Source organism: Oryzias melastigma, linkage group LG20 (assembly GCF_002922805.2).
Source record: "Oryzias melastigma strain HK-1 linkage group LG20, ASM292280v2, whole genome shotgun sequence".
In the NCBI taxonomy this organism is placed as follows: domain Eukaryota; kingdom Metazoa; phylum Chordata; class Actinopteri; order Beloniformes; family Adrianichthyidae; genus Oryzias; species Oryzias melastigma.
The window spans coordinates 13,130,745-13,154,115 of record NC_050531.1 but is presented as its reverse complement, the minus strand read 5'-3'; the positions used below and the strand labels follow the sequence as shown (position 1 = coordinate 13,154,115).

General features: G+C 41.5%; 1 protein-coding gene across 3 annotated transcripts in view; it reads left to right on the top strand.

Annotated features, from left to right (window-relative positions):
* Positions 1 to 23,371, top strand: part of zfhx4 (zinc finger homeobox 4) — an 82,358-nt gene that overhangs the window by 37,135 nt on the left and 21,852 nt on the right. For all 3 annotated transcript variants that reach the window (XM_024279789.2, XM_024279795.2, XM_024279788.2), the window contains exon 6: positions 8,040 to 8,274. In XM_024279789.2, coding sequence (XP_024135557.1) covers positions 8,040 to 8,274 — 235 coding nt within the window. The remainder of the gene's footprint in view (positions 1 to 8,039; positions 8,275 to 23,371) is intronic.

Here is a 23,371-nt window from a genome sequence, read left to right as displayed (position 1 = left end):
GCCTGCCCTCATTTCCCATCATCCCTTTGTTTACACTCTCCCCCACTAGCTTACAGCCCTCACAACGCGCAAGCTAGCATTAGCGGTGTAACAAAAATGGCGCACAACTACAAGCTTTTTAAAACATTTTATATATGCTCTTGATTTATAATGACTTGAATAAAGAAATACACAGTTTTAAGCTTAAATTTCTTTATATACATATATGTTCATTGTGAAAAAGATCCAATGAGAACATCTAAAACCCAATTTTCATTGGCATTGATCTTTGAGGTTTATTTATTTATTTTAACATTTTGAGTGAATTTAGTCCCATACGTGAGACAAAGTTGTGTAGAATAGAATAGAATAGAATAGAAATACTTTATTTATCCCAAGCTGGGAAATTTGCAGCAGAATAGACAGAAAATATAAATGTAAAAATGAATACAAAAAAACACATTTTCAAATTGTACCAGTACTGTGGGGAATATTACAAGGCAGTTTACAATTTAAGGCATTAAAGACCATCAGTAATGACAATAACCAGTTGTTGATCTGTTACATTTTATGAGGTGCTATACACTCTTATTGTATATGGCAGAAACGATTTCTTGTAGAGATCCCTAGAACATAGAAGTTTACCTTACTTTCATGGTGGGGCATCAATGTCTACCTATCTATTCGTTTGTTATCTGAGAGCAACTCTCCAGAAGAAAGAAGCAGTCTGCCATTTTGTGACAGTTTTAATATGAGCTCCTCTTGTCCGGCTATCACCAGCCATTTTCTCACGAGGATCCACCCCAGGGATCATTTCTCCCATTTCTGTCATTAGCAGGGCCTGGTTTTAGGCTTGTGTTTTGTTCCCTGTACCTTTTGTTTCGTGCTAAGTAAAACCATGCGATGGGGTAGGGGCTAACTTGAAAACAATACTCCCCTTCACAGGCTCAGGAATGTGTAACTAGTGATTTGAACCCTACTACACTCATTTAGATTCTTCCCCATCATTTGCTGTCTCTTTCCATCTTTTGTTCTTTTATTCTTTCACAGTTTTTTCTCGCGTCTCATTTTTCGTTTTTTTTTTGTTTTTGTGGTTGTACTGAAGCCAACTCTAGCTCTTTGAAAAATGCACTTTTTTGCAAATCTTTTTTATATAGAAAGTAAAGAAAATTGAACAATTGAGCAAACCTAGAGAAAAACGGCTGTTCTTTGTATCAAAAACATTTGTTTTCTTTCAGTTTTAGTTAAATATAATGTCATCAGAGAGGCCTCTTTGATCCCCCTAGTCAATAATTTGAATCTCTAGACTTTTAACTTCTGCACTTTTGTTTGCCTCCCTGTTTTTATGAACTTCATCAATTAGACCTTGGCTTTGATTTCTACTGAAGTGTTTTGGACATGTTGGAGGAAAATATAGGCAAAAAAAAAACCCTTAAGTGTTTGAGCAAAATCCATCCTCTCACCAAATTTTGCAGAAAAACAAATGCACAAACAGGTTTCAGCAATTTGTATCTCACTAATTTATTGTATCTGTGAAGATAAAAAGCTGTAGATTGTGAAGGGAAATTGGGAGGTCTGGTCAGTCTCACCTGGCGGCTATAGAGACAAGCCGGGCCTTTTAGACCCTAATGGGCTATGGTCAGGCTGGCTAATAGGGAGTAAGTGGCTGAACCGTGCTGTCTAAATCTAATGCCAATGTAAATAGTGATCCATTTTAATGGGGGGGATGGAGGTGAGGTAGCTTTTGAGACTTTTAACAAACACGCACAGATGAGTAACAAAGATCTGCTCTGGTGTTTTATCTCCTAGAATCTGTTGTTCCTCACTGCTTGGTTCCAGAAGCAAAAGTTAGGCACTAGATTAGTATTTTCCAACATTCAATATTTTTCGTTTTGTTTGTTGTCTTAAGGATACTGAGTTTCCTTAATAGAAAGACACTTTGGATGTTTTTTTTTTTTTTTTTGGGCGAATCTCGCAATTCTTTTCAATAAATTTAGGGCCGGAGCTACAGGGGGGCAAGAGAGGGTAGCTGTCCCGACATTAGTCGGCATTAGTTTCACTGCTGACAAAGATTTAAAATAAGCAGTTAAAGTAATACTTTCAACAAAATTTTGAGCCGCTCAAATGACATATTTTACTTTTTTTTTTTTTTTATGAATGTATATTTTTTTATCATTTCATTTGTAATGTAAAGTCTTCCTCCCCCCTCATATAAAACTATCTAGCTCCGCCCCTGGATAAATGTAACAATTCAAGAAAACGCACAAAACTACAGATTTGTACTGAACTCAAACTTTTATTTAAACTTTAAAAAAGTCACCGTCCTGTGGGGGTTTATGTGTCACAAATCTCACTAGTTGAAAACCCTACAACCCTTGACCTTCACATTGACCAGAGGACAACTCTGAACTGCACATTTCCTCTGTAAAGTCCTTTTGTGCTATGTTTGGGCACAAAAAATAGGTCAACTTAAAAAAAAAAAACAATCATTATTGTGGGTGCATTGTGCATGCTGCAGTTCAGACTTGTGTCGTATTGAATGTGATGTGGTTACTGGATCCTACCTAGTCGGATTGTCATTGCAAACTGTAATGGAAAAGCACCTGAGGTCTTGCTTGCAAACAATAATAGGAAGCAATGCGGGTTTGGAATAGAGCAAAAAAAAAAAAAAGCTAACTAATTAATTGAATTTTAGAAAACTGGATTTCAGATCAGCTTTTTTATTTTTAGGCCTACTGTAAATGTGTGAGCGATTGACTGTACCCATGTCAGGGACATAAAAGGTAGGACTTCTACAAAACAATGCCAACTCAGCCATTTTGCTTTCTGGCAATTATCAAGGAGAAACAAAGAAAATGTCATGAATCAGTCTGTTTTATCCTCAGACCACCAGAGGGAGCCATCGCCTGAATTCTGAAACTCTCCTAAGCCTCATCTTCACTCCATTTCCCATAAGCCTCTGCCTGCTGTTCCCAGACCTCACCAGCTGTCCCTCATTTTACAATCACCACAAACATTTATAAGGAGGCTTCAGGCTGTGCTCAGGTGCGAAGTCTTGTTTTGGTGTACTCCTGCATTTCTGAGCGTTACCTCCTTCAATCCTGTTCCTGCTTAAGCCTGCCTCGACCCCAGCCTGTTTTTGACCACCGTTCTGCCTCAGCCTGTGACATACTCCTTGCCGTGCCTTACCCTCGCCTGGATCCTGACTACTCTGGTTTCCCTCTGATGCTCTCATGCTGGTGCCTGACCCCTGCCTGCCTGACCCTGATTTAGTGTTGTGGACTTTTAGCTGTGCATCACGCCTGTTGCCCTGTCTGTGCTGAATAAACCTGCTGCACTTGGATCCAGCTGTCTGCCTGTTTCTGACAGAAAAAGAGAATCAACCAAACAGATAACACAGCAGTAAGAAGTACCAGTTTAACTTAGCACCACAGATTGGAATCATCAATTTATTTGGTTTGGCAGAAGTTATCTGGTGTTTATTATTGTTGGGTGACCTAAGCTAAAGCCCACCTACAAACTTTGCACCTAATGGAGCTTTGATGGCAGAAAGCTAAGAGATGAATCGCTTTGGCTAGAGAACCCATGCTCTCCACACATATGAAAACGATAAGAAAATAAGAGAATGCTTTGGTCTCTCCTCGCTCTTTGCATCAGTCGATACGGTGAGGTAGACGAGCAAGAATTGGGTTTGTGTATCTATGCATGTGCACTCCACAGGTTTTGTTTGTGGCTCCTTCTTGCCTATTTGTTTTTGAATCCATGCAGAACAGAATTTGTCTTTTTGCACAGCCAGGTGTGGAATACCTGTTCCATTAGCTTTTCGGGCTGTGCAGTCTGCTGGCACTTCCACCGGCAGTGATCTTGCGTTACATTTCTGTCTTGGGGGCTGAGTGGCGGTTAGCAGTAACATGTGTTCGGAAGGTGGTAGCTCTGATGGAATTCTACTCTTGGCAGCCTTCCAGGCAGCGCTGGTATGTGTTTAAAATACTTTCAAGGAACAATACATGCTTTTGTGGTTTGCTGGGCCAAGTGGGGCTGTTTTTGTCTCTGATGGCCCCCCGGGGGCCCAGGGGATATCACCGGAAGCTGGTGGCGCTCTTAAAAGAAGGAATACTCAACAACAACCTTCCTGCTTCTCCGAAAAAACACGGATGAAAGGAGAGGAGGAGGTTTTTGTTTTCATTTCGTGCGTGCGCATTTGCATGTACGTGCATGCTCTCAGCCGCCTTTTTCTGACAGCGGAACTGAATGTATGCAGGATGTATTCTATACGTACACACTGGTTATTAAGCTGCTGCTGCAGAGGGGCTTTTTTGCGTTCAGTATGTATTCATTAGCTGCCTGGTTCTACACTTAATAACAGGAATGAGTCGTGTTTGTACTGAATACTCTAATTTGTCATTTGGTTTTGCGGAAGAAAATCCCACCCCCTTGCTCTTTCAAAATATTTTTATGCAACCGAATAAATGACAAGCACAAAATTATACACAGACACAAAAAAATATACTTATGAGGTAAAATAGAATGCATAAAAACCCAAATACACACATCTATTTAGAAGAAAGAAAAGCCATCTTTTTTAGAAGATAGATGGATTGAAATCATCCCCGCACACTCCCGTTCATGTACATGCTCGGGGAGATAAAAGAAGTTGTGAAAAGATATCTTTTGGCTCGGCTTATTAAGAATTCAGTTAATGAGGCAGCTTTGTCACCCCAGATAGAACAAATGTGTATGAAACAGCAGTGTGGCAATCCTCTCCACCAACCGAGTGAAGAGGAGGTGAACATGCTCCTCTGCTGGTGTGTGTGTGTGTGTGTGAGAAAGGTGTTTTGTAAACATCTCATTCTGCATAATGAATGCAGTCCTCTGTCATCGACACACACAGAAGCTGCAAAAAACTACACAGGGGAGCTCCCTTTACCTGTCACATTGAATCCCCTCACCGGGTCCTCAAACAAGTCCCATTGTGTGTGCACATGTGTGCGTCATTGACAGGGGGTGACAATGTTCTGCTTTTGACAGGTAAACTGGAAGCTGTAATTTGCATTCCATGTATATTTGATTGTTTATCCGCCTCCTTGAGTGTCTAGTACCATCTTGTGCCATGTTTAGGTCCACCCAGGGAGCGCTGTTTAGCTGATTTTCATTGCCCCTAAGGGAGTGTTCGCTTATTTGGTTGTTTGCCAAACACTAATCCTCAACAATTAACCACCAGGCACTCTGGAGGGGTGCCATATTGACAGGGATGGCCCTTTTGCCAATCTGCCACACACCAAAATCCCGAACGCCCGTGCAAGCGCACATTCACTGAACCCACTCAGCTGCGGCATAAATTACATACACATTGCAAGCAGACACTCATAGACGTAAACCCAGGAGCAGGAACAGTGTGTTTGTGTGTTTGAATATGCATTACACAGCCCACGCCTGGCAGGAGTCAAAGTGCTTCTTTAAAAGTTCATAAATCATGGATGTTCTGGCCTGTGATCACCAAACCGCCTGCATTTTAGGCCTGCGGAGTGCCAGAGAGCGACAGACAGCCTCTAGTTTTGGTTTCAGACAAACCCTCTGGAATGTGCTGATGAGAAAAGAATTAATATTAGGCCAGAACTTTTGTGGCAGCCCCAAGTATATCAGTCAACTCCTCCCAACTGAAGCACATTTTTATTTTTAAACTGATTTAACCTCTTCATATCGATGATTCAAAGATTATAAAACTCTTGGGACATTTAGTTGGCACTCCATTTGACACCATAAAGGTCATAAAGGAAAGACAGGACAGGAAATACGTTCAAAATCTCAATAAAGCAGCATAAAGAAACCTTTTTGTTTACACCAGTCATAAATATGTTTGCTTCTGTAGCACATGTGTGTGGCACGAACAGAAAGGCTCAGCGGTCCGTTCCTCCTGTGAGGGAGGGAACCAACGAATGAAAGGAGGCAAATAAAGGGAGAAAGAGTAAGGGAGGCCTCCTTTCACAGTGAAACAAAGATAGCTGTAATTAATGGTCCTGAGCTCTGGACTAGGGGAGCTTTCTTCTGACAACTCCAACTTAATTAAAACTTAAGACTTCTGAAAGGGCCTCTGACTGCGCGGGGACGTCCCACCGTCTCGTGAGAAAAACTTTGCTAGATTTCCTACAAAAGAGAGGAGAAGAAAAAAAAAAGAGAGAAAAGATCTGTTAGCTGCTGTAGCTATGTTGCTAATCCCTGTTTGTCAAAGGAGGAAGACGGAATGGGGGGTTGGAACCCCCACACCTGCGCCCCACTCCTCCCGCACACATCTTTTCAAACACTCTTGTTCGGTGATGCAAGCATGAGGAAAATATTACCTGTCTAACTTTTAATTGCTCGGGGAAAGAACATCTTCCTTATTGGAGGGTGTGACAACACCACACAAACGTTATGTGAATTAATGAATGCATGGACCCCTTCACCTGTTTCACAAACAACAAACCTTAACAAAGTAGAAGCTAACCTTTGTGAGCCTCCTGTCCCTTCGCCTGGCTCCCTTCTCCTCTGTCAGCCCCTCTCACCACAGAGGATCAGATAATAAAAGCTTGGCCTGCTCTTTTGTTTTTGTGCATTGTTCATTAGCCCGGCAGCAACAACAGAAGCACACTTGATATGCTTGGCTTGACTGGGTGTATGGGAGCAGGGAAAGGTGGGATGGGGGCTGTGCGTGCGTGCATGCGGGTTTGTTCACCTACACACACCGGGGGCAGGACGACAAGGCAGGGGGTAGTTTTGCATGGCTGCAGTGCCATTAAAAAGCAACTGGAAATGGAGGGCTTGCAACAGACAGCACACGTAGAATGGGAACCACCCCCCATGCCGCTGCCAACAATGAAAAAAGTTACACAATGTGTGTGTGAAAGACAAAACAAGCTTTCTGCTTTTAACACCCGTGTCTCACTTTTTTTTGTATGTTTTCAACTGTTCACTGCCATGTTGCAGATTGGGTTTGGGTCCCCAAATATATATATTTTTAAGAAACAACTACAACAGAAATTGAGAAAATATAATCCAAAATCAGGGGTCACCAGACTACGGCCCGTGGGCCACATCTGGCCCACCTCCACATTTGGCCCGGCCCCCCAAACACCATCAGACGCATGTTTTTTTTTTTTTTTTTTCTCATACTGGTCAGTTGAAACCCACATAGAATGTGACTTTTTATTCCACCCTTTTGCAGTTTGATGAGAGAGCAAAGACTATGTATTGGTTTAATTTTTAAAACTTTTACTATTATTTTTTATGGAAAAACCACAGAAATTAATTATTTAAAATGTTCCTATGCGAGGCTTTCTGGAAACTATACATGTTTACATTTAGGCTGTGATTGTTACACTTTTCCTGTTAGCCTACAAACCGACCCCTGCCCCCCCATCAGAGAAGGAAACAGTTACCGTATTTTCGGGAGTATAAGTCAGGTTTTTTTAATAGTTTAGCCAGGGGTGCAACTTGTACTCAGGAATGACTTCTCTGTGTTTTTTTTTTTTTAACCATAAATAGACTCACATATTTGTTATTTTCCAAGTAATCATTGGTTGTCCTTTAGCTGTTGTTTCCTCTAACAACCTCTAGAGGGCGGTGCATCTGAGTATAAGTATTTGCTACTGACAGCAGAAGAAGTGATGCCCCCCCAAAAAAACATGGTAGGGAATCTGATTGATTTCCTCTTATTTTTTTTTTTATATTTTTCTTATACAGTTCAAAAGATTAGTATTCATGTATTTATTTATTTTATTTTATTTTTTAGCTATGCTTGGATTTTCAGATTTGTTCTGAAACATCAGACTTTTCTCTCAAAAGTGCAACTGATACTCCAGTGTGATTTATACTCCGGCCCTCACAAGAAAATTTTTGGGAACCCCTGATCTAAACCACTGAAACAAAGACAGTTGAATCTTGAATTAAAAAAAAAATAAAAAAAAGGTTAATTCAAGTGTCCACGCCTTCGCCCAATAGCAGCAGGTTAAACTCTAGTGACCTTGATGAAGCTTTAAAAAAGGATGGATGGTTTATTCAAGGATCTCTCGTCTGTTCCACAGCACTTGCAGAAGCTGGACAGCGCGTACAGTCTGGAGTCCTGCGTCTACTACTGCAATCTGTGCGACTACTCCACCAAAGCCCGCCTCAACCTGGTCCAACATGCGCGCTCAGCTCGCCACCAGCAGAATGAAGGACTGAGGAAACTGCAGCTGCACCAGCAAGGACTGGGAGGTGAGGAGGACGGACTGGGCCTCCACGAGCTTTTCCATGTCAAAGAGTGTCCCACCATCCAAGGTATGAACCTATTTTATTTATTTTGTTGAAGTCACCTGTTGTGCTCATTTTTTTAAGTACACACACAAAAAACAAACTTTCCTTGCTTCAATTTTTTGGCTTTAGATTCTACTCTAATAGCACTTTTCTTTGTTTTAAGCTCCATCTGACATTTTTTTCATCCATTTAGCTTCTCTAACCCCTTCCTTTCTGTCACTTTCTTCTACCACTTTTACCCCTTTCCTTTGGCCTTCACATCCAGATCACGTCTCCTGATACAAACCCGTCCATTCTTCCTAATCTCCCCAAAATGAGCATACTGTTCCTATTAGGCTGCCGCGCTCATATCTGAAACGCAGGGCAGGCACACACTCACACTCACACATCGTCCCGTGCGCGGGGACATCCCAGGCAGGCAAGCAGTCGGCTTATGAAATTTCACCTTGGGAGGATCTCATAGTGAAGGGCTCGTACGCACACATGCTACAAACAGACGCACACACTGGTGTATGCTATGGCTACACAGCCTCTCCCTGGAGTGAGCTTTCATTTCCTTTCTCATGACCAAAGCAATTTGGCTTTCATTTAAGAGTCTCCGTCCTGCCAGCAGCTAATAAGTGTAACAGAACTGTAAAACATTCAGAGACAAAAAAAAAAGGAAAAAAGATTAATCGTTTTTTCTTTGAGTGGGGGTTGCATGGTTGGTGAGGGGTTGCAGGGTGTAAAGGGAGGGGTCTGTGCTGTAATTTAAACCAGAAGATGGAGAGTCAGGGTCCATTATTTAGTCATCCCTATGTTAATGCTGCTGGAAGAAAATGAGCGCTTAACTTGTTTTTGCTTTGCTTGACCTAAGCTGGCGGAGAGGGGTGTGTTAGTGGCGAAGGGGGCAACGTGGTTTGAATAGTACTTTAGCACAACATTACTCCATACATCCACTTGTAGGTCTGTGTGTGTGTGTCTCACCATGAATCTGCGGTCCCTGAAGTGGCCTGTTTACACTGTGCATGTACTCCCAAAACAGATGGAAGCTCACAGCCTTGGAACATATGTGGATTCCAGCACACACACACATATACACACAGAGGAGACGATCTTGTAGTGTCTTAATAAAGAAAACCTCTGCTCTTAAAGACCTACTCCAATGAAAATCATTATGTTTTTGTGGCATTTTTCTAATAACGGAGGACAAATATTAAGAAAATTAAGATTTAAGTTGCCTTTCGGAGTATTTCTTTATTCAAATTGGGGTGTATTAGGGGCAGACAAAAACACCCAGAGAAAAAGGTTTGTAGGTGTGATGCATCCAATTGCAGACAAATAGATCCATGTGCATCTTTGTTTTCCTCATGCTAGATAGCATCTGGCTCAAAACTGTACTGCTGGATAGTTCTGATATTTCTTGTCATTTTTGTTGCACTTGTAATGTTAGGTTGGTGGTGTGAGGGGCTGTAAGCTAGCAGGAGAGGGTGTAAATAAAAGGATGATGGGAAATGAGGAAAGGCTTACTCTGTATCAGTAAAGAAACTACTCTAGCTTTTTGTTTTTGTCAAAAATCATCATTAATACCACAGAACACTATAAGATAGATCAAAAGATTATTGGAGTGGAACTTAAAGAGTTTGCTTTTAAGGATGTCAAAGTGAGATTTAAGGTGGAGCAAAAAGGAAAGCTTTGACAAATTAATGGCTGTGTCCAAATTCCCACCCTAATCCCGAACTACTAAAAAACTAAATAGTGCACAACCATATAGTGTCTTTTCTTTTTTTTTTTAACACCAGATGTGACTTCGCCGATTTCAGTGAAACTCAATGCGAACGTTTCTTGACGTCTATTTATACCTCCACTGTGTTCTGATGAGAAAAATGTGGAAAATGTATAAAAAAATTACATTTAAATAGGTTTTTTTCTTCACAAAAATTGTGCAACTGCAATGCATTGTGGTCTGTATTTGCTAATGTAGTGAGCATCAATGGACGCTAGTTTTTCGCAAAGACTTCTGGGAAATTTCTAGGGCACTCGATTTTGGAATAGTAGATTCGCACAGCACTACAAAATGATAAACGCACTATATGGTGGGTAGGGAAGGAATTTGGACATAACCATTGTCTTCGATTTTGACACTCTTTTTTTTATTATTTTCATCCCTTATTCCAACTCCATCTTATTACTTCTAATGTCCACAAATATAAGATTCATTGTTCCCTTTTTGTAAATATATTAAAAAAACAGGCTTTAAACCTTTTGTCACACTAAGAGTCCTGCTCCTAAAACACATTTTTTTTCCACACATACTAATTTTGCTAGTAAGTTTCCATAGAGAAGTTGCCATTTCTTTTGGACTCTCCCACTTTTTAAACATTTTTTTTTAACATTGGGGTCCACAGATGTTTTTAAGGGAATTATAATTATGAATGTCTAATCAAGTTAAATAGCCAACAGCTAATGCATTATTTTAGAGTTTTTTTGTTCTATAACTATATAAAAAAGAAGTAGAACATACACATTTTCTCATGCAAACACTGCATAAGCAAAAAAAAAAAAAAAAGAAAATTTGGTGAAATCTTTTTTGGTGCCTGTAGTGATTGATTATGTGAATGTTTTAACAGTTGGCGCTGTAGAATGCAGCATTTTCAGCTAATCTTGATTTAAAAGGACCCTATGTTTATGTTTATGTGCATGTGTATGTAGGCCGTTAGTTTTCTGGGGCTAAAACTCCTGACTCGAGCACTTTCTGTTCATTAGAGACTGGTATGAAAAAGATTAATTTAAGTGCTGACCGGTATCTTTCCCTTAAAGCCTGGGACTTGGAACCAAGCCAGATAATTATAGGCTCATTTGGGAATAAGAGTTCTAATGCTCTGGACTTTATGTACATGTGAATGGCTTTCATTAAACAATTTTGATGCTGATTTTATGGCCCAATTAAGGATACAGTATGGCACAGAGAGACACGGCAAGGGTAAAGGTGTTTTTGAACAAAGGCTGGGGTGTACAAGCAACACTTGCACATATTTGATTTCAGCATATTTATATTTTCCAGTCTCAGTCTGAGAAGCATTTTTTAGAGGTTAACAGTTCTAGCTTTCGCTTATGTCTTTGCACACTCCGAACCAGTCGCTGTCTTTACAGCGGAGCACTTTTCAGCATAATCGCTTATTTGTGTCCCGTAGAAACAAGCGTCCCTCTTTGTCCACGTTTCTGAAGTAAACTGTCCCTCTCTGTGTACAATTATAAGTGATAAAGAGAATTAAGTTTATTAAAAATGCCAGTTTGCATCAGAGGAGCGAGTATAAATGAATTGCCTCTCAACATGGAGGACGCAGGGGCCATTTTCCTCTGATGTCCATCCAGAAGTTGTTAGGAGAATTTTTTTCTTTATTTGTGCCCTTCCTTGCCGCTGTAATGAAGTTACACCCTAAATGGGGCTGTGTGGTAAAGCTGGAGAAACTATGACAGATTGCAAGTCATGGGTATTCCATCATCAGTTGTATAATTTGAACAATTTGTTTAGTTGGATTTTTGGAGACATTAAGAGCCTCTGAAGTCTGGTTTTTACAGCGATTTTTCTCTTGTCGGCTCTGCCTCAACACTATTTGACCATTTGTTTAGCCACAAAGCACATTGTGATGAGGTGTGCGTGTGTGCACGAGTGCGTTTTTCTTTGTGTACCCTTGCCCATTAGCCCTGTGCTCCATCATGTAGAAACATGGGGCCTTTTCTGCATACTTTACTTTCTGTCATTTTTTTCCCCCTTCCCTGTTCCCTCTGTCCCTCACAAAAAGCAAAGCGAGATGGAATCTTATGGAGGTAATTATTTCCGAGAGCCCTGCCTGTCATCCATCCCTCCGCCACCCCTCCACCCACACATCTCCATCCTTCTATACCCCACCCCAACCACCACCCTACATGCATTAAAGAGGGAGGGAGAGGACCCTCTTTGTCTGAATTCCCCTTTTAAACAAAAGACCTCTTCTGACTTGGAGAGACCAACAACACTTTTATCATGTGCACTAGTGTGTGTGTGTACGCGCATGTGTAAGTGTGTCCAGAGCCTTTTGTTTTCTCTGAGTGATAAGGCTCTGGGACATTTTGGTCCTTGTCAAATTAGTGTAGCCGTGCTAACCATTTACGCAGCAGCTGTAGGCTAAAAACCAAGCCTGATGCACTCCTGTTCTTTATGAGGATATATATGTGTCTGTGTGCATCCAGCAGGAAGTGATGGAACACGGCACAAAGAAACCACGCCATCTTGTTCGCCTCCAAGTGCCCGGACAACCTTTGGTACCAAATGTAAACTCAAACACCACGGAGATAGCTTTCAGCGATGATTCAAAAGCAACCTTTTAGGTGTTGCAGTAGGCAATAGGTCTTCATTCCACCCTCACTTTCTTGCTCATCTTATCGTTTTGGTTTTTTTTTTTCTCCTTCTTCTTCTCCTTTGGATAATGGAGGCGGTTTCGCCATTCCACGGTCTCTCTTCTCTGTTCTTTTTTTGGGGAGGTAGAGTCTTTCCTTACACAGACGTCTATTTCCAGGGTTTGTCTCAGTAATTTGTGGCCATTATATAAACATTCACGGAAGCCCAGAGCAGTGAGAAAAAGAATACAACGCACACCCAGAAGAAGCAAAACCGCCTGGGTAAGCACCGAGGTGGCCATTTTGTCTTTTAAGTCGGCGCGGCGAGGATGAGTCCAGCTGACTAACAGCAATTCATATGCTCTGGATATCTGTGTTTAGACCTGGCTTTAATAGACTGAAGCAGGCAAATACAATGCATATTGATCCGCTTCCACACAGATGATTAAATACAGTTATTTATTTGTGACCTTTCTTTTTCATTCACTGTGCATCAGGAAGGTATTTACATACTGTAGGAGTCCCACGACTTGAGTCAGATGGGATTCATTCCTCGCATAATAAAAAAAGTGGAATGTTATTTTATGTGCCCTACGTGAGTAAAAATCCAGTTCCTGCTGAAAACTATTTTGATGAGAGGGATGGGATTTTACCCAAGAGCATATTTGTGAAATATGTTCTGTTTTTTTTAATGTGCAGTTTGTTGGAGACAATACTGCAGATTTTAAATCATTTGTCAAATCGGAATAAGACACATTCATATGTGTATATTATTATATTTTCAGTAAGTAGCAATTTAGCCCAAATTTCCCAAAACCATGTTCTCTATGGCTGAGGGAGTAAAAGATGTGGTCATTTTTTGAATAATTCCATCCAAGCAAATTATAATTACTTTGTGGTTTGTGTGTGCAAAGAAAAAAAGGGGAGCTTGACTTGTGCCTAAAAAAAAAAAAAAAAAAAAAGAGAATGAAAAGAGCTTCGTTCACCATAAACTATTTTTGAAATGGTGTGTCGGGGCGGTATGGGCTCAGGCTGATTGTTTTTCTTTTGGAGTTGAGCAGCTCTTTGGTGTAGAGGTATTACCCGGGCTAAATTGTTCCCTCATGTTTTCCGCCAAGGTTCTGTGCCCACTACACTGACAGTTATAATTTGCAGAAATTGCGCTGATTATCTGAATTAGCATACCTTACCAATGCCACATTAGTCTTATTTACAATACAAAGCTGGGGAGCGCTGAGGACGCATACTAAGCATGACTTAACCCTTTGAAGAAGGGTCCGGGAATGTCTCTCAAAACTCCTGATACCCCGGAGAACTCAGGCGCCGTATGACACTTAAGCTCTGTAGGAAAAGGAAGTGATGAAGGTCAGAGAACTTAAACAGCTAATCCAGTGAAAACTGTGATTTTGTAGCAATTTTCCCCTTGATGGATGACATATATGAAATAATTCTATATTCAAATTATATTGGATGAGAAACCAAAAAAAATATATATATATATATTTGTGGCGAAGTGACTTCCATTGGCGGGCCAAAATCTGCATGTATTCAAATCCGATGCGTCCACTTGCATACAAATATACCGTCTTAATTTCACTCGTCTCAGCTGGCATCTGACTCTAAACTGTACGGCTAAATAGCTAATTTATTGCTTGCCAATTTTTTGTTTTGGTATGCTAAATTTTAGGTTAGCTTGGGGTTGTCGGGAGCTGTAAGCTAGCAGGAGAGAGTGTAAACAAAGGAATACTAGGATATCAATGAGGGAATATTTTAAAACTATACGTCTGCTTAGCTCCAATATTGTACACTGTTTTTTTTTCTTTTTTGTTGCGCTAATGTTAGCTTGGGGTTGGGAGGAGCTGTAAGTTAGCAGGAGAGAGTGTTAAGGAAGGAATGCTGGGATATCAGAAGTGAGGGCCTACTTCAAAGCTATACATCTGCTTAGCTCCAATATTGCTCACCACTGTTTTTGCTAAGCTAATGTTAACTTGGAGTTGTGAGCAGCTCTGAGCTAGCATCAGAGAGTGTGAACAAAGGAATGCTGGGATATTAACGAGGGGCTACTTAAAAACTGTAAATCTGTGTAGCACCAATATTGCGCTCTGTTGTTTTTGCTACAGTAATGTTAGCTTGGAGTTGTGAGCAGCTGTAAGCTAGCAGGAGAGAGTGTAAATACAGGAATGCTGGGATATCAACAAGGGGCTGCTTCAAAACTGTATGTCTGCGCCGTTTTTTATTTGCTATGCTAATGTTAGCTTTGGGATTGTGAGGAGCTGTAAGCTAGCAGGAACGAGTCTAAACAAAAGAACACTGGGATATCAAGGTCTACTTCCACGACAATAGTCTCGTCCACAACTCGGAGGCAAATTTCTAATGAACTCCTGCCGCTCTGCAGAAACTATATTCTAGAAAATCATATTTTTTCCCTAAAAACTTTAAAAAAAAATCATAAATAAAAGACCACAATAGATAAAAATATAGTTGGAGTGAATGTTTTTCCTCAATCTTCCTTCCATATTTATTCACCTCTTAGCTCTTGTCCCAATCTTGTTTTTTATTACTTTTTCCAACCCCCCATCCCTCCCTAGCCACCATCCTTTCACCCTTCTTCTTTATTTTCTTCTCCCCTCACCACCATTCTTTTCTCTCCTCAATCCCTTCATACATCCCCTGTTCATTGACTCTTAACCACAGATGGACAAAACAATGGGCCGTGTCACACAGCATTAAGACAAACAATCCGATGATGGGAGGAGGGTTGTGTGGAGCTGGAGTCACGGTAACTAGGCAATACGCTTGCTGAGTCCAAGCAGCCGCTAATCTCAGACAGCAATGATACAATTCACAGATGGACATTGAAAGCAGCCAATATGCATGCAGGGAAAAAGAAGAAAAAAACAGAAGAATTATGAAGTGCTGTTACCAGGCGAGTCTTTGGAGGAGTTTAAAATCCTCTCCCTCAGCTGCTCCCTTTTTTCCTCCTCTCTGATTCCTTGACCTCATCCATCAATAGGAGCTATGGAATTGATAGGAGCTATTGATTACCGATAGGCTAAGGCTAATCGTCGCTAACCAAAGGAAGTGTTGCAGTAACAGCAGCTGTCAGAGGCTTGTCGTATGTATGTTAGTGTGTGTGTGAGACCCTCAGGGGCTTCAGTAGCAATAGCTGTTCCTCTCCTTTTTTTTTTTTTTTTTTTTTTTACTAACAGCAGACTAATGGCCTGAGAGCAAGGCAGCACATGTTAAAAAAAGCAACACTCAGGACACTGCTTCTCTCTTTTGGGTGAGAGAAATGCATGTTTTGTCTGCCCACAGAAACCCTGCGAGACATGCCAAGTTTTTGCCTCCCCACCTAAGTAAGTCCCCTCACCCTCTCACCGCTTTTCTTCATCTCCCTAATAGGAAATCTGAGCACCCTGTGTGAGATTAAAGCAGAGAATCAATGCCTTCTGAGCAATCATTTCCAGACAAATCTCTTTCATCTTATTTCACCCCCACCACCCTCCACGTTCCCTCGTTCTCCCACCTCCTAATGCTAACAGGGGGTCCTGTGTCATGACATCCCTTTTACTTTTATCATGTCCTAATAACGCTCTGAAAATAGAGAGAAAGAGGAATGTGATGGAGAGGAGGAAAAAGATGCAAGAGGAAAAAAATAAAGAAATGGATAGACTGATAAAAATCCATTGAATGAGCATGGATCTTGATTTACGCTTTGATGTGGACGTCTTTGTGCATATTAGACAAAAATGTCTGCCGCTTTAGTCATCTCCAAGCTCTTACTAAGGTGCGCTTGCTGCTTTAAAGACCCACTCCAATGAAAATTGTGTTTTTTACATCTTCTTGTAAAATTTTTCTCATGATGGAGGACATTTGTACAGAACATTAAAATTAAAATGGCATTTCTGAGTATTTCTTTATCGTTGTGAATCCGGAGTCGACGAAAAAGTGCAGCTTGTAATAGTGCCAAAAGCTCCCTGTTCCGCTACATTCATCCAAGATGACATCTGACTTAAAAGTGTACAACTGGGTAACTCCACCCTTTTTTTTTTTTGCACCTGTATTTTTATGTCGGGGTTGTTAGGAGATGATGGGAAATGAGGGAAGACTGACCCACCCACAACCACTGATGAAGTCCTGCCCTTCTGCAGTTTCGTGATCTCGGTTAAAAGTGGCATAATCATAATTAAAGACCACCGGGAATGCTTTAACAATAGATCTGAGTGTAAGGATGGAAGGAATTGAGGACATTAAATTACAGATTTTCGGAGAGTTATCCTGTATAAAGGGAGGAGAACTGGTTTGTTTGTGGTAGACAACAAATAGAAAAATTAAAGAAAGAACAAGAGAAAGAGAGATTGGGTGGCGCCTTACCTCCGAGTGCGTGCAGCTAATGGTCGGCCGAGATTCGCACAAACACGCACACACATCGTATTCGGGCTTTTGTTTCAAGAGCAGGTTAATGGGAAGTGAGGAAGAGGAGCATTGCAATTTTCTGCTCTTTAGGCACCAGAGAATTCTCTTCAGTGTAAGAGAGTCCAGACCCTCGGCGTAATAGGCATTTTACACCCTCATCACCCCTTTGCACAGTAACACAAACACGCACCCACACTCACCAGGAACGTAAGGGAGCAAAATAGGCATTCTATGGTGTGTATTGCCAGTCCCCAGAGTGCCAGTAAGTGTTAGACATGCATGGAGTCGGCAATGAGACAATCAGCATGCTGAAATTGAAACCTTGTCTGGAGCTACACAAGAGAGGAGGAAGAGGAGCGAAGAGGAGAAGATTAAACGCGGAGGAGCAGAGATCGGAACAGATGGCAAAAAAAAAAGAGGAGATGCAAAATAAGAGGAAAGATGCAGGCGAAGGGAGGGGGAGAAAGAAGAACTGATGTTTGTTTAATTGCCTCATAAATGATGACACAGATAATTATGTCGAAAAAAGAGATGCTCCTCTTAGGCAGAGCCAGTGAACAGCTGTATCCGATTTGTTTGTGTGTGTGTGGTGCTGTCTCTCCCTATAGCCCCATCAACTGTTGTACCCTCCAGCCACATCAAGTATAGGACACCATTAAAGCTCACGTACGGTTTGTGTCACATCAAATCATTCATCTTAATTAACAGAAAAGTACACTCTTAAAACACACACACGCTCATCATGTGGAATCATTTTAATTACTGTGTAACATCCTGATTATTAATATCTCTGCTTCGTGTACCCGGGGACATGAAGATGAGTACGCTCACCTAGATTTCCCGTGCGCAGGCGTGCGTGCCCGTGCGCGAAAGTGATGCTCCTTTGACTTCATATTTAATTGTCTTTTTTAATGACAATATTCTGCTGTACGTAATGAGTCAGGGTGTGTCAAAGTGCAGGCCGGAGCTGTCCGCTCGCGTTAAGATCTTCCTGTCTGCTGCGGAAGCCTCCAGCGCACACACTCATGCACTAACTCAGAGACACAGTATCAATGTGAGAGTTCCTGCATCTGACACGAGATTAAGAGGGCCAAGTGGAGGAATGTCGAAGAGCTGCCCTGTTGCATTTGCACAGAAGGGAAAAAAGGACCCCTCTCGTCGCACGCGCACGCACACACAAACACACACACGCGCGGGAGCATCCTGTGCTGTAAGTGAGCAGTAGCCTCCCTTGCATTATTCACAGTGGCCGAGTGATCGAAGCTTGGTTCAATAGCACTAAAGCGGCACGCGCTGGAGAGATTTGTCTTACAAAACCTTGACACACACACGGGCTCACATATGCTCTCACACACATTGATTTTTGGTGGTGGGAATCTCCCAGGCTTTGGCAAAAGACAGGGGCGTAAGAGGGGCTTCCCCCGTCAGAGCAGCCCCCTGACAAACTCACACGTGCGCACGACTTTTTGCAGGCCGCGTCCTGCAACGTTTTAGGGCGCACAAAGGCTGATTTAATGGTTGTCCAGCGATAGCATAATAATAATATGAAAAAAAAAAGCTGAAGATTTGCAAAAATCTTCCTCTCAGATCTGATCTTCTTTTCATTTTACTGGAAGATGAGCTGATTGTAAAAAAAAAATGTCTTACTGATCATATTTCTTTTGCTGACTCTCTCGTTTTTGCATTTTACCATCAAGAGGGCTTTTTGCTAGCGAAGCAGAAATAAAAAAATCATGCATTGCCTGATATGTCATATCTTTCTTCTGCTGTGTGCGAATGCGTTTTCCCCACAAAACTATTCAAATTGAAGCCTTAAGTTGATTTGACTGGCAACTCTTATCGTCACCTCATTCCAAAAATTTTTTTTTCCAGCGTCTCACAAACAGCCCACCACTCCCTATGGCTTTTATTTATTATTTATTTTGACTTATTACCATGTATCGACAGTCCGGCACTTGACAGCTTGTGAACGCTGCGCTATAAGCACGCGCACATACACACCTCTGTCCCCTGAAGACATGTGATCAACCAGACCCAATCCCTTGTAATCATCTGGAGCTCCCACACACACTGACATACTGCTCGGCTTCAATCCTAAGTAATGGTTTGGGGCAGGGGGCTGAAGCGGCAGGCTTCTTTTCCTTAGCCCCAGTGTCTTAAGCTGCCATTGATTAAATGTTAACTGATATACTCGGCCCTGGCAATCTTGTTAGAGCTGGAGCAGGCAGGCAGCTCAACAGACAGTTTAGGACCTGCAACCTTCTGATCAATAGCACAGATAAAGATTTCATCCACCAATGAGCCCCCAAAACAAAAGCTACCTAATACCTGATTAGACCCGACCCGAGGGGACGCACACGCTTTCAAAGGGTGACAAGTGTGGAGGCAAACTAAGAAATGCAATTCTTTGAAGGTGTATAATCTCAGATCATTGAATTGGCTGTAAACATACACTTCCCAGATCCCATGCACGCTGGCAAATGCATCCTTTTTATTTACATACACTGAAGTCTGCAGATAAGAGTTCAGACGTTTCCCAGATGAAGGTTAATTATGCTGCGTTAGTCCATTTAGGTGTGTGCATCTCTCCACACAGGCCCATGTGTGGAAGCCTGTCTCTCCTCAAATGTACATTTAGATCTCATGTGCATGCCAAAGGGAACCGAAAGTGGCTGGATCAATGTGTGGGCGACCACTGCTGTTAAAGTGTATCAATAATGCTCCTCTTATTTTCCTTCCATCGCTTTTGTCACAAGGCAGTTTGAAAACAGCTTCAATTAGCGGCCGCAATTATGACTTAATTAGAAATCAATATGAGAAGACATTTGAATATTGATTTTTCCTCGTTTTTTTCAGATTGTTAACATATTCCACACCCGGTCTGTGCTTTTTTTTTTTTTTGCTACAACTTCATAGAGAATCAATATTTTACAGACATCCAATAAGAGAGGGGGCACCACAACACCAAAAAAAAAAGGACATCTTGATGCTCGGAGGTGTTCAGGGGGCGAAAAATGTCAAAGCTATTTCAATTATGTTTGAAATACAGCTAATGACACTTTTAAATAATTGAGGATTTGGGTGCATTTGTTGTCCGAAGGCCAAAAATTCATTTCCATAATTTTCCTAGCTGACATTTTCTTTGATTTGGATGCAAATCTAAACGTCATTTGATTAAATAATATCTTGGATGTTTTTTGTTTTGTTTTGTTTTTTTTCCTGCTCAGCCATTTTGAGGGGCTGTGAGATTTTCAAGTGGCGTGTCAGGGGCCGGGAGTCTAATGCATGGAAACATGGAGCTTTCTGTTTTCTGACGGCTAGCGCAGATAAGGGAGAGATATGGCTGCAGCACTGGCTCAAATCTAAAACAGATTCCGCTTGGAGGGGGGGTTAAGAGAGTTAAGAAAGTGAAGGAAAGAAGAAGGGGTGGAATTGGGGGGTGGGTGAGGGGTGTTAGCATGAAAAGCGAATATTGTCAATCCTCTAAGTGTCTAGCTCTGTCTCTCCTTCTTTCATTCTTCCCCTCACTCTTTCTCTCCCCCACACTCCCTCCATAATCTGATTTATTCGAAGCATATGTGTGCAGCTCTGTCTTTGTCTGCTTCTATTAGGACCAGTGGGGGCCCATATGACATTGTTTAGCCAGTAATGAAATGGACATTTTGTGCATGTTTTTGAGAAAGTCAGAGGAAAGCCAACACGCTTCTCTCCCCCTTTTTTTTCTGCAACTGTCCGCAAATGCCACGTCCGGGGCAGTCGGTGCCCTCTCCAGCCCTTTGGGCTGCATATCTTACAGTTTCGGAGTGCATGCAAAGTTTGAGTTATATCACCTACGTTTTAGCATAATTTTGGACCCAAAAACTTTCCCTTCTAAATGAAAAACTTTTTTTTCTTCCTTTATTTAACTTTAACCATAGTAATATACAGAGTTTTGTTTCATGCCTTCTTCTATGGCATTGACCTGTCAAATATGAAACTATGGAATGCAGGTGGAAGCAGTGGAACCATCAGAAACCAACATGCAGATGGCTTTAAAATCCACTCAAATGAAAATTATGCTTTTGGTGTTTTTAACAGTTTTTTTTATTTTTTTTTTTTACTTTTTTTCTGATGAAGGAGTAACGCATTCTCACTCGCAATTCATGGTATGGTTCGGATTTTTGACATTTTGGGTGTCCCCAACTCGACGTTTTTGACGCGTCCCTGTTCCTGTTAAATCAGAAAGTGATGTGCACATGAGAATGTGTTGTTGTGAATCAGCAGCAGACCAAACATGATGTTGAAATGTAGTAGATGGTTGTAGTAGATCCATTAACGTCTTTGTTTCCTCTGTAGAGCTGGCATCTGCTCACGACTGTAAGGCTGAAGAGCTCCAGCACTGCTTGCCATTCCTGTTGCACCGGTAATGTTAGGTTGAGGATAAGGGGCTGTATGGTAGCGGGAGCAAGTGTAAACATTTGGATGATTGGAAATGAGGCCAGACTTACTTTGTGCCTACAGAGGTAAATTTGTAATAAACTACTTAAAGAAAGTATGTCCTAAAAAAAGACAGATTTTTGTTGTTGGCTAAAAACTGCGTAGACTTTGAAAATAGATGAAAAGATAATTGGAGTTGGACCTTAAATATGAATCAACCATCAAAAAACATAAAAATCAATGCAAACTTTTTGTAAATTTAATGGAGAATGTTCCACATCGTTTCACACATTAGTAATGGGGAGTCACCAGTTGAGGAAAGATGCAGAATTAGTTTCATTCGTGATGATTATGATTTGAATAACAGTCTTTCATCCGTCTGTTCACTCTCTGATCCTTGTGTTGTTTTCTATCCGGGATTACAGTTTTTGTTTTTGATGGCTCTGAAAGCAGATGTTTTTGGTGTTTTTTTTATTTTTTCGATGCTGTTAAAAACGGGACAGTGGCCCAATAGGATAAAAAATCTGTTTAAGCATTGTCCATTTGGCCGCTGACCGTCACAGGCCTGTTTTAGACATAGCCAGACAGACACGCACACAGAAAAAAAAAAAAAAACAACAACACACAAACAACCATTCTCCCGAACCGCGGCAGCCATTTTATTAGATTCCCTGTTTTCAGGCCTCGTATTAGTTCCCGGAAAATAAATAAACCTTGAATGCATGACAAGGACCAGTCTGCTCAAATCGAAACTATATCTATCCTATCTTTGTTTACCGGTTTAGAGATGGATGGAGAGATTGAGGGATAAATGAAGGCACAGAGGAGCAGATGGGATAGGTATATGGATGGATAGCTGAGTGAAAAGTTAGAAAAATAGATGGACAGATAGATAGATAGGTGGACAGATAAATGGATAGATAGATAGACGGATGAATGAGGCAGGGAGATCTTGTTGGGCTGATAGAGTCGAGCAGCTATGCCGAGAAACAGCTGCTTTCTTCATTAGGTTCATCTATTGATCTCGGACCCTTGTTGTGCGAGTGTGTACCTGTTTGCATGTGTGTGGCTGTGTGTGTTTTAGAGACGGAGAAAGGAGAAAGACAGGAGCCCCTGTAGATAAGTGCTGGTAATAGAACAGAATGAATTCTTATCACAGAGATGGGAAGGCCATTAACCCTCAGCTTCTAGTTGTCTCTTTTTCTCTCTGTGTGTCGCTGTCTGGTCTGGCTCCCTTTTTTCGCTTTCTTTCCCTTTTTCCTGCGGACCGAACCTGGCAGGGTCACGTTGGCGGGTGTGCGTGGTATTTCCACGAAGAGTGCGACTTTGAAAAGAGTCTGCCGTTGTGCAGACTGCCCCCATCGGCCAGATGTTTATAATCAGGGGCTAGATAAATATTAGACTGAGGAATTTTGAAAGGAAAAAAAAGGAAGGAGATGGGAGGAGATGAACCAGAGGAGAGGAATCTTCTTTTCAAATTATTCCTAAATCCTTCTGTAAGCTTGCCGTGCCGCCTCCTTGATTCACCTCCTCAGCCTCAGGTGATTCAAACGGGAAATGCAATATGGCTGTTGTGTAAGATGCAGGTGTTTGTGTGTGTGTGCGCAAAATGTGCAGAGGTGTACAGAAGTTGAGCTAACCTATTGTATAAAGCCAGGTGTTGCTGCCGTTTTTCTTGCCCCCTCCCCCCTCCCCTATGAACCTTTTGAAGCCACATTTTCTTCCCGTGAAAACCTTTTGTATTTGCCATTAAGGAATCATTAACATCCCTGTGCCAACGCACACACACAAGTGCTCACAGCACTGAAAATGAAACCCCTCTCAACACAAAACAACAGTTTCTTTTTGCGCAGCAAGCAAGACGTGCAAGCCTTTAATCTTTGCCATGTTTATTCATATGATTCCCCCCCCACTTTTTTTTTTTTTTTTT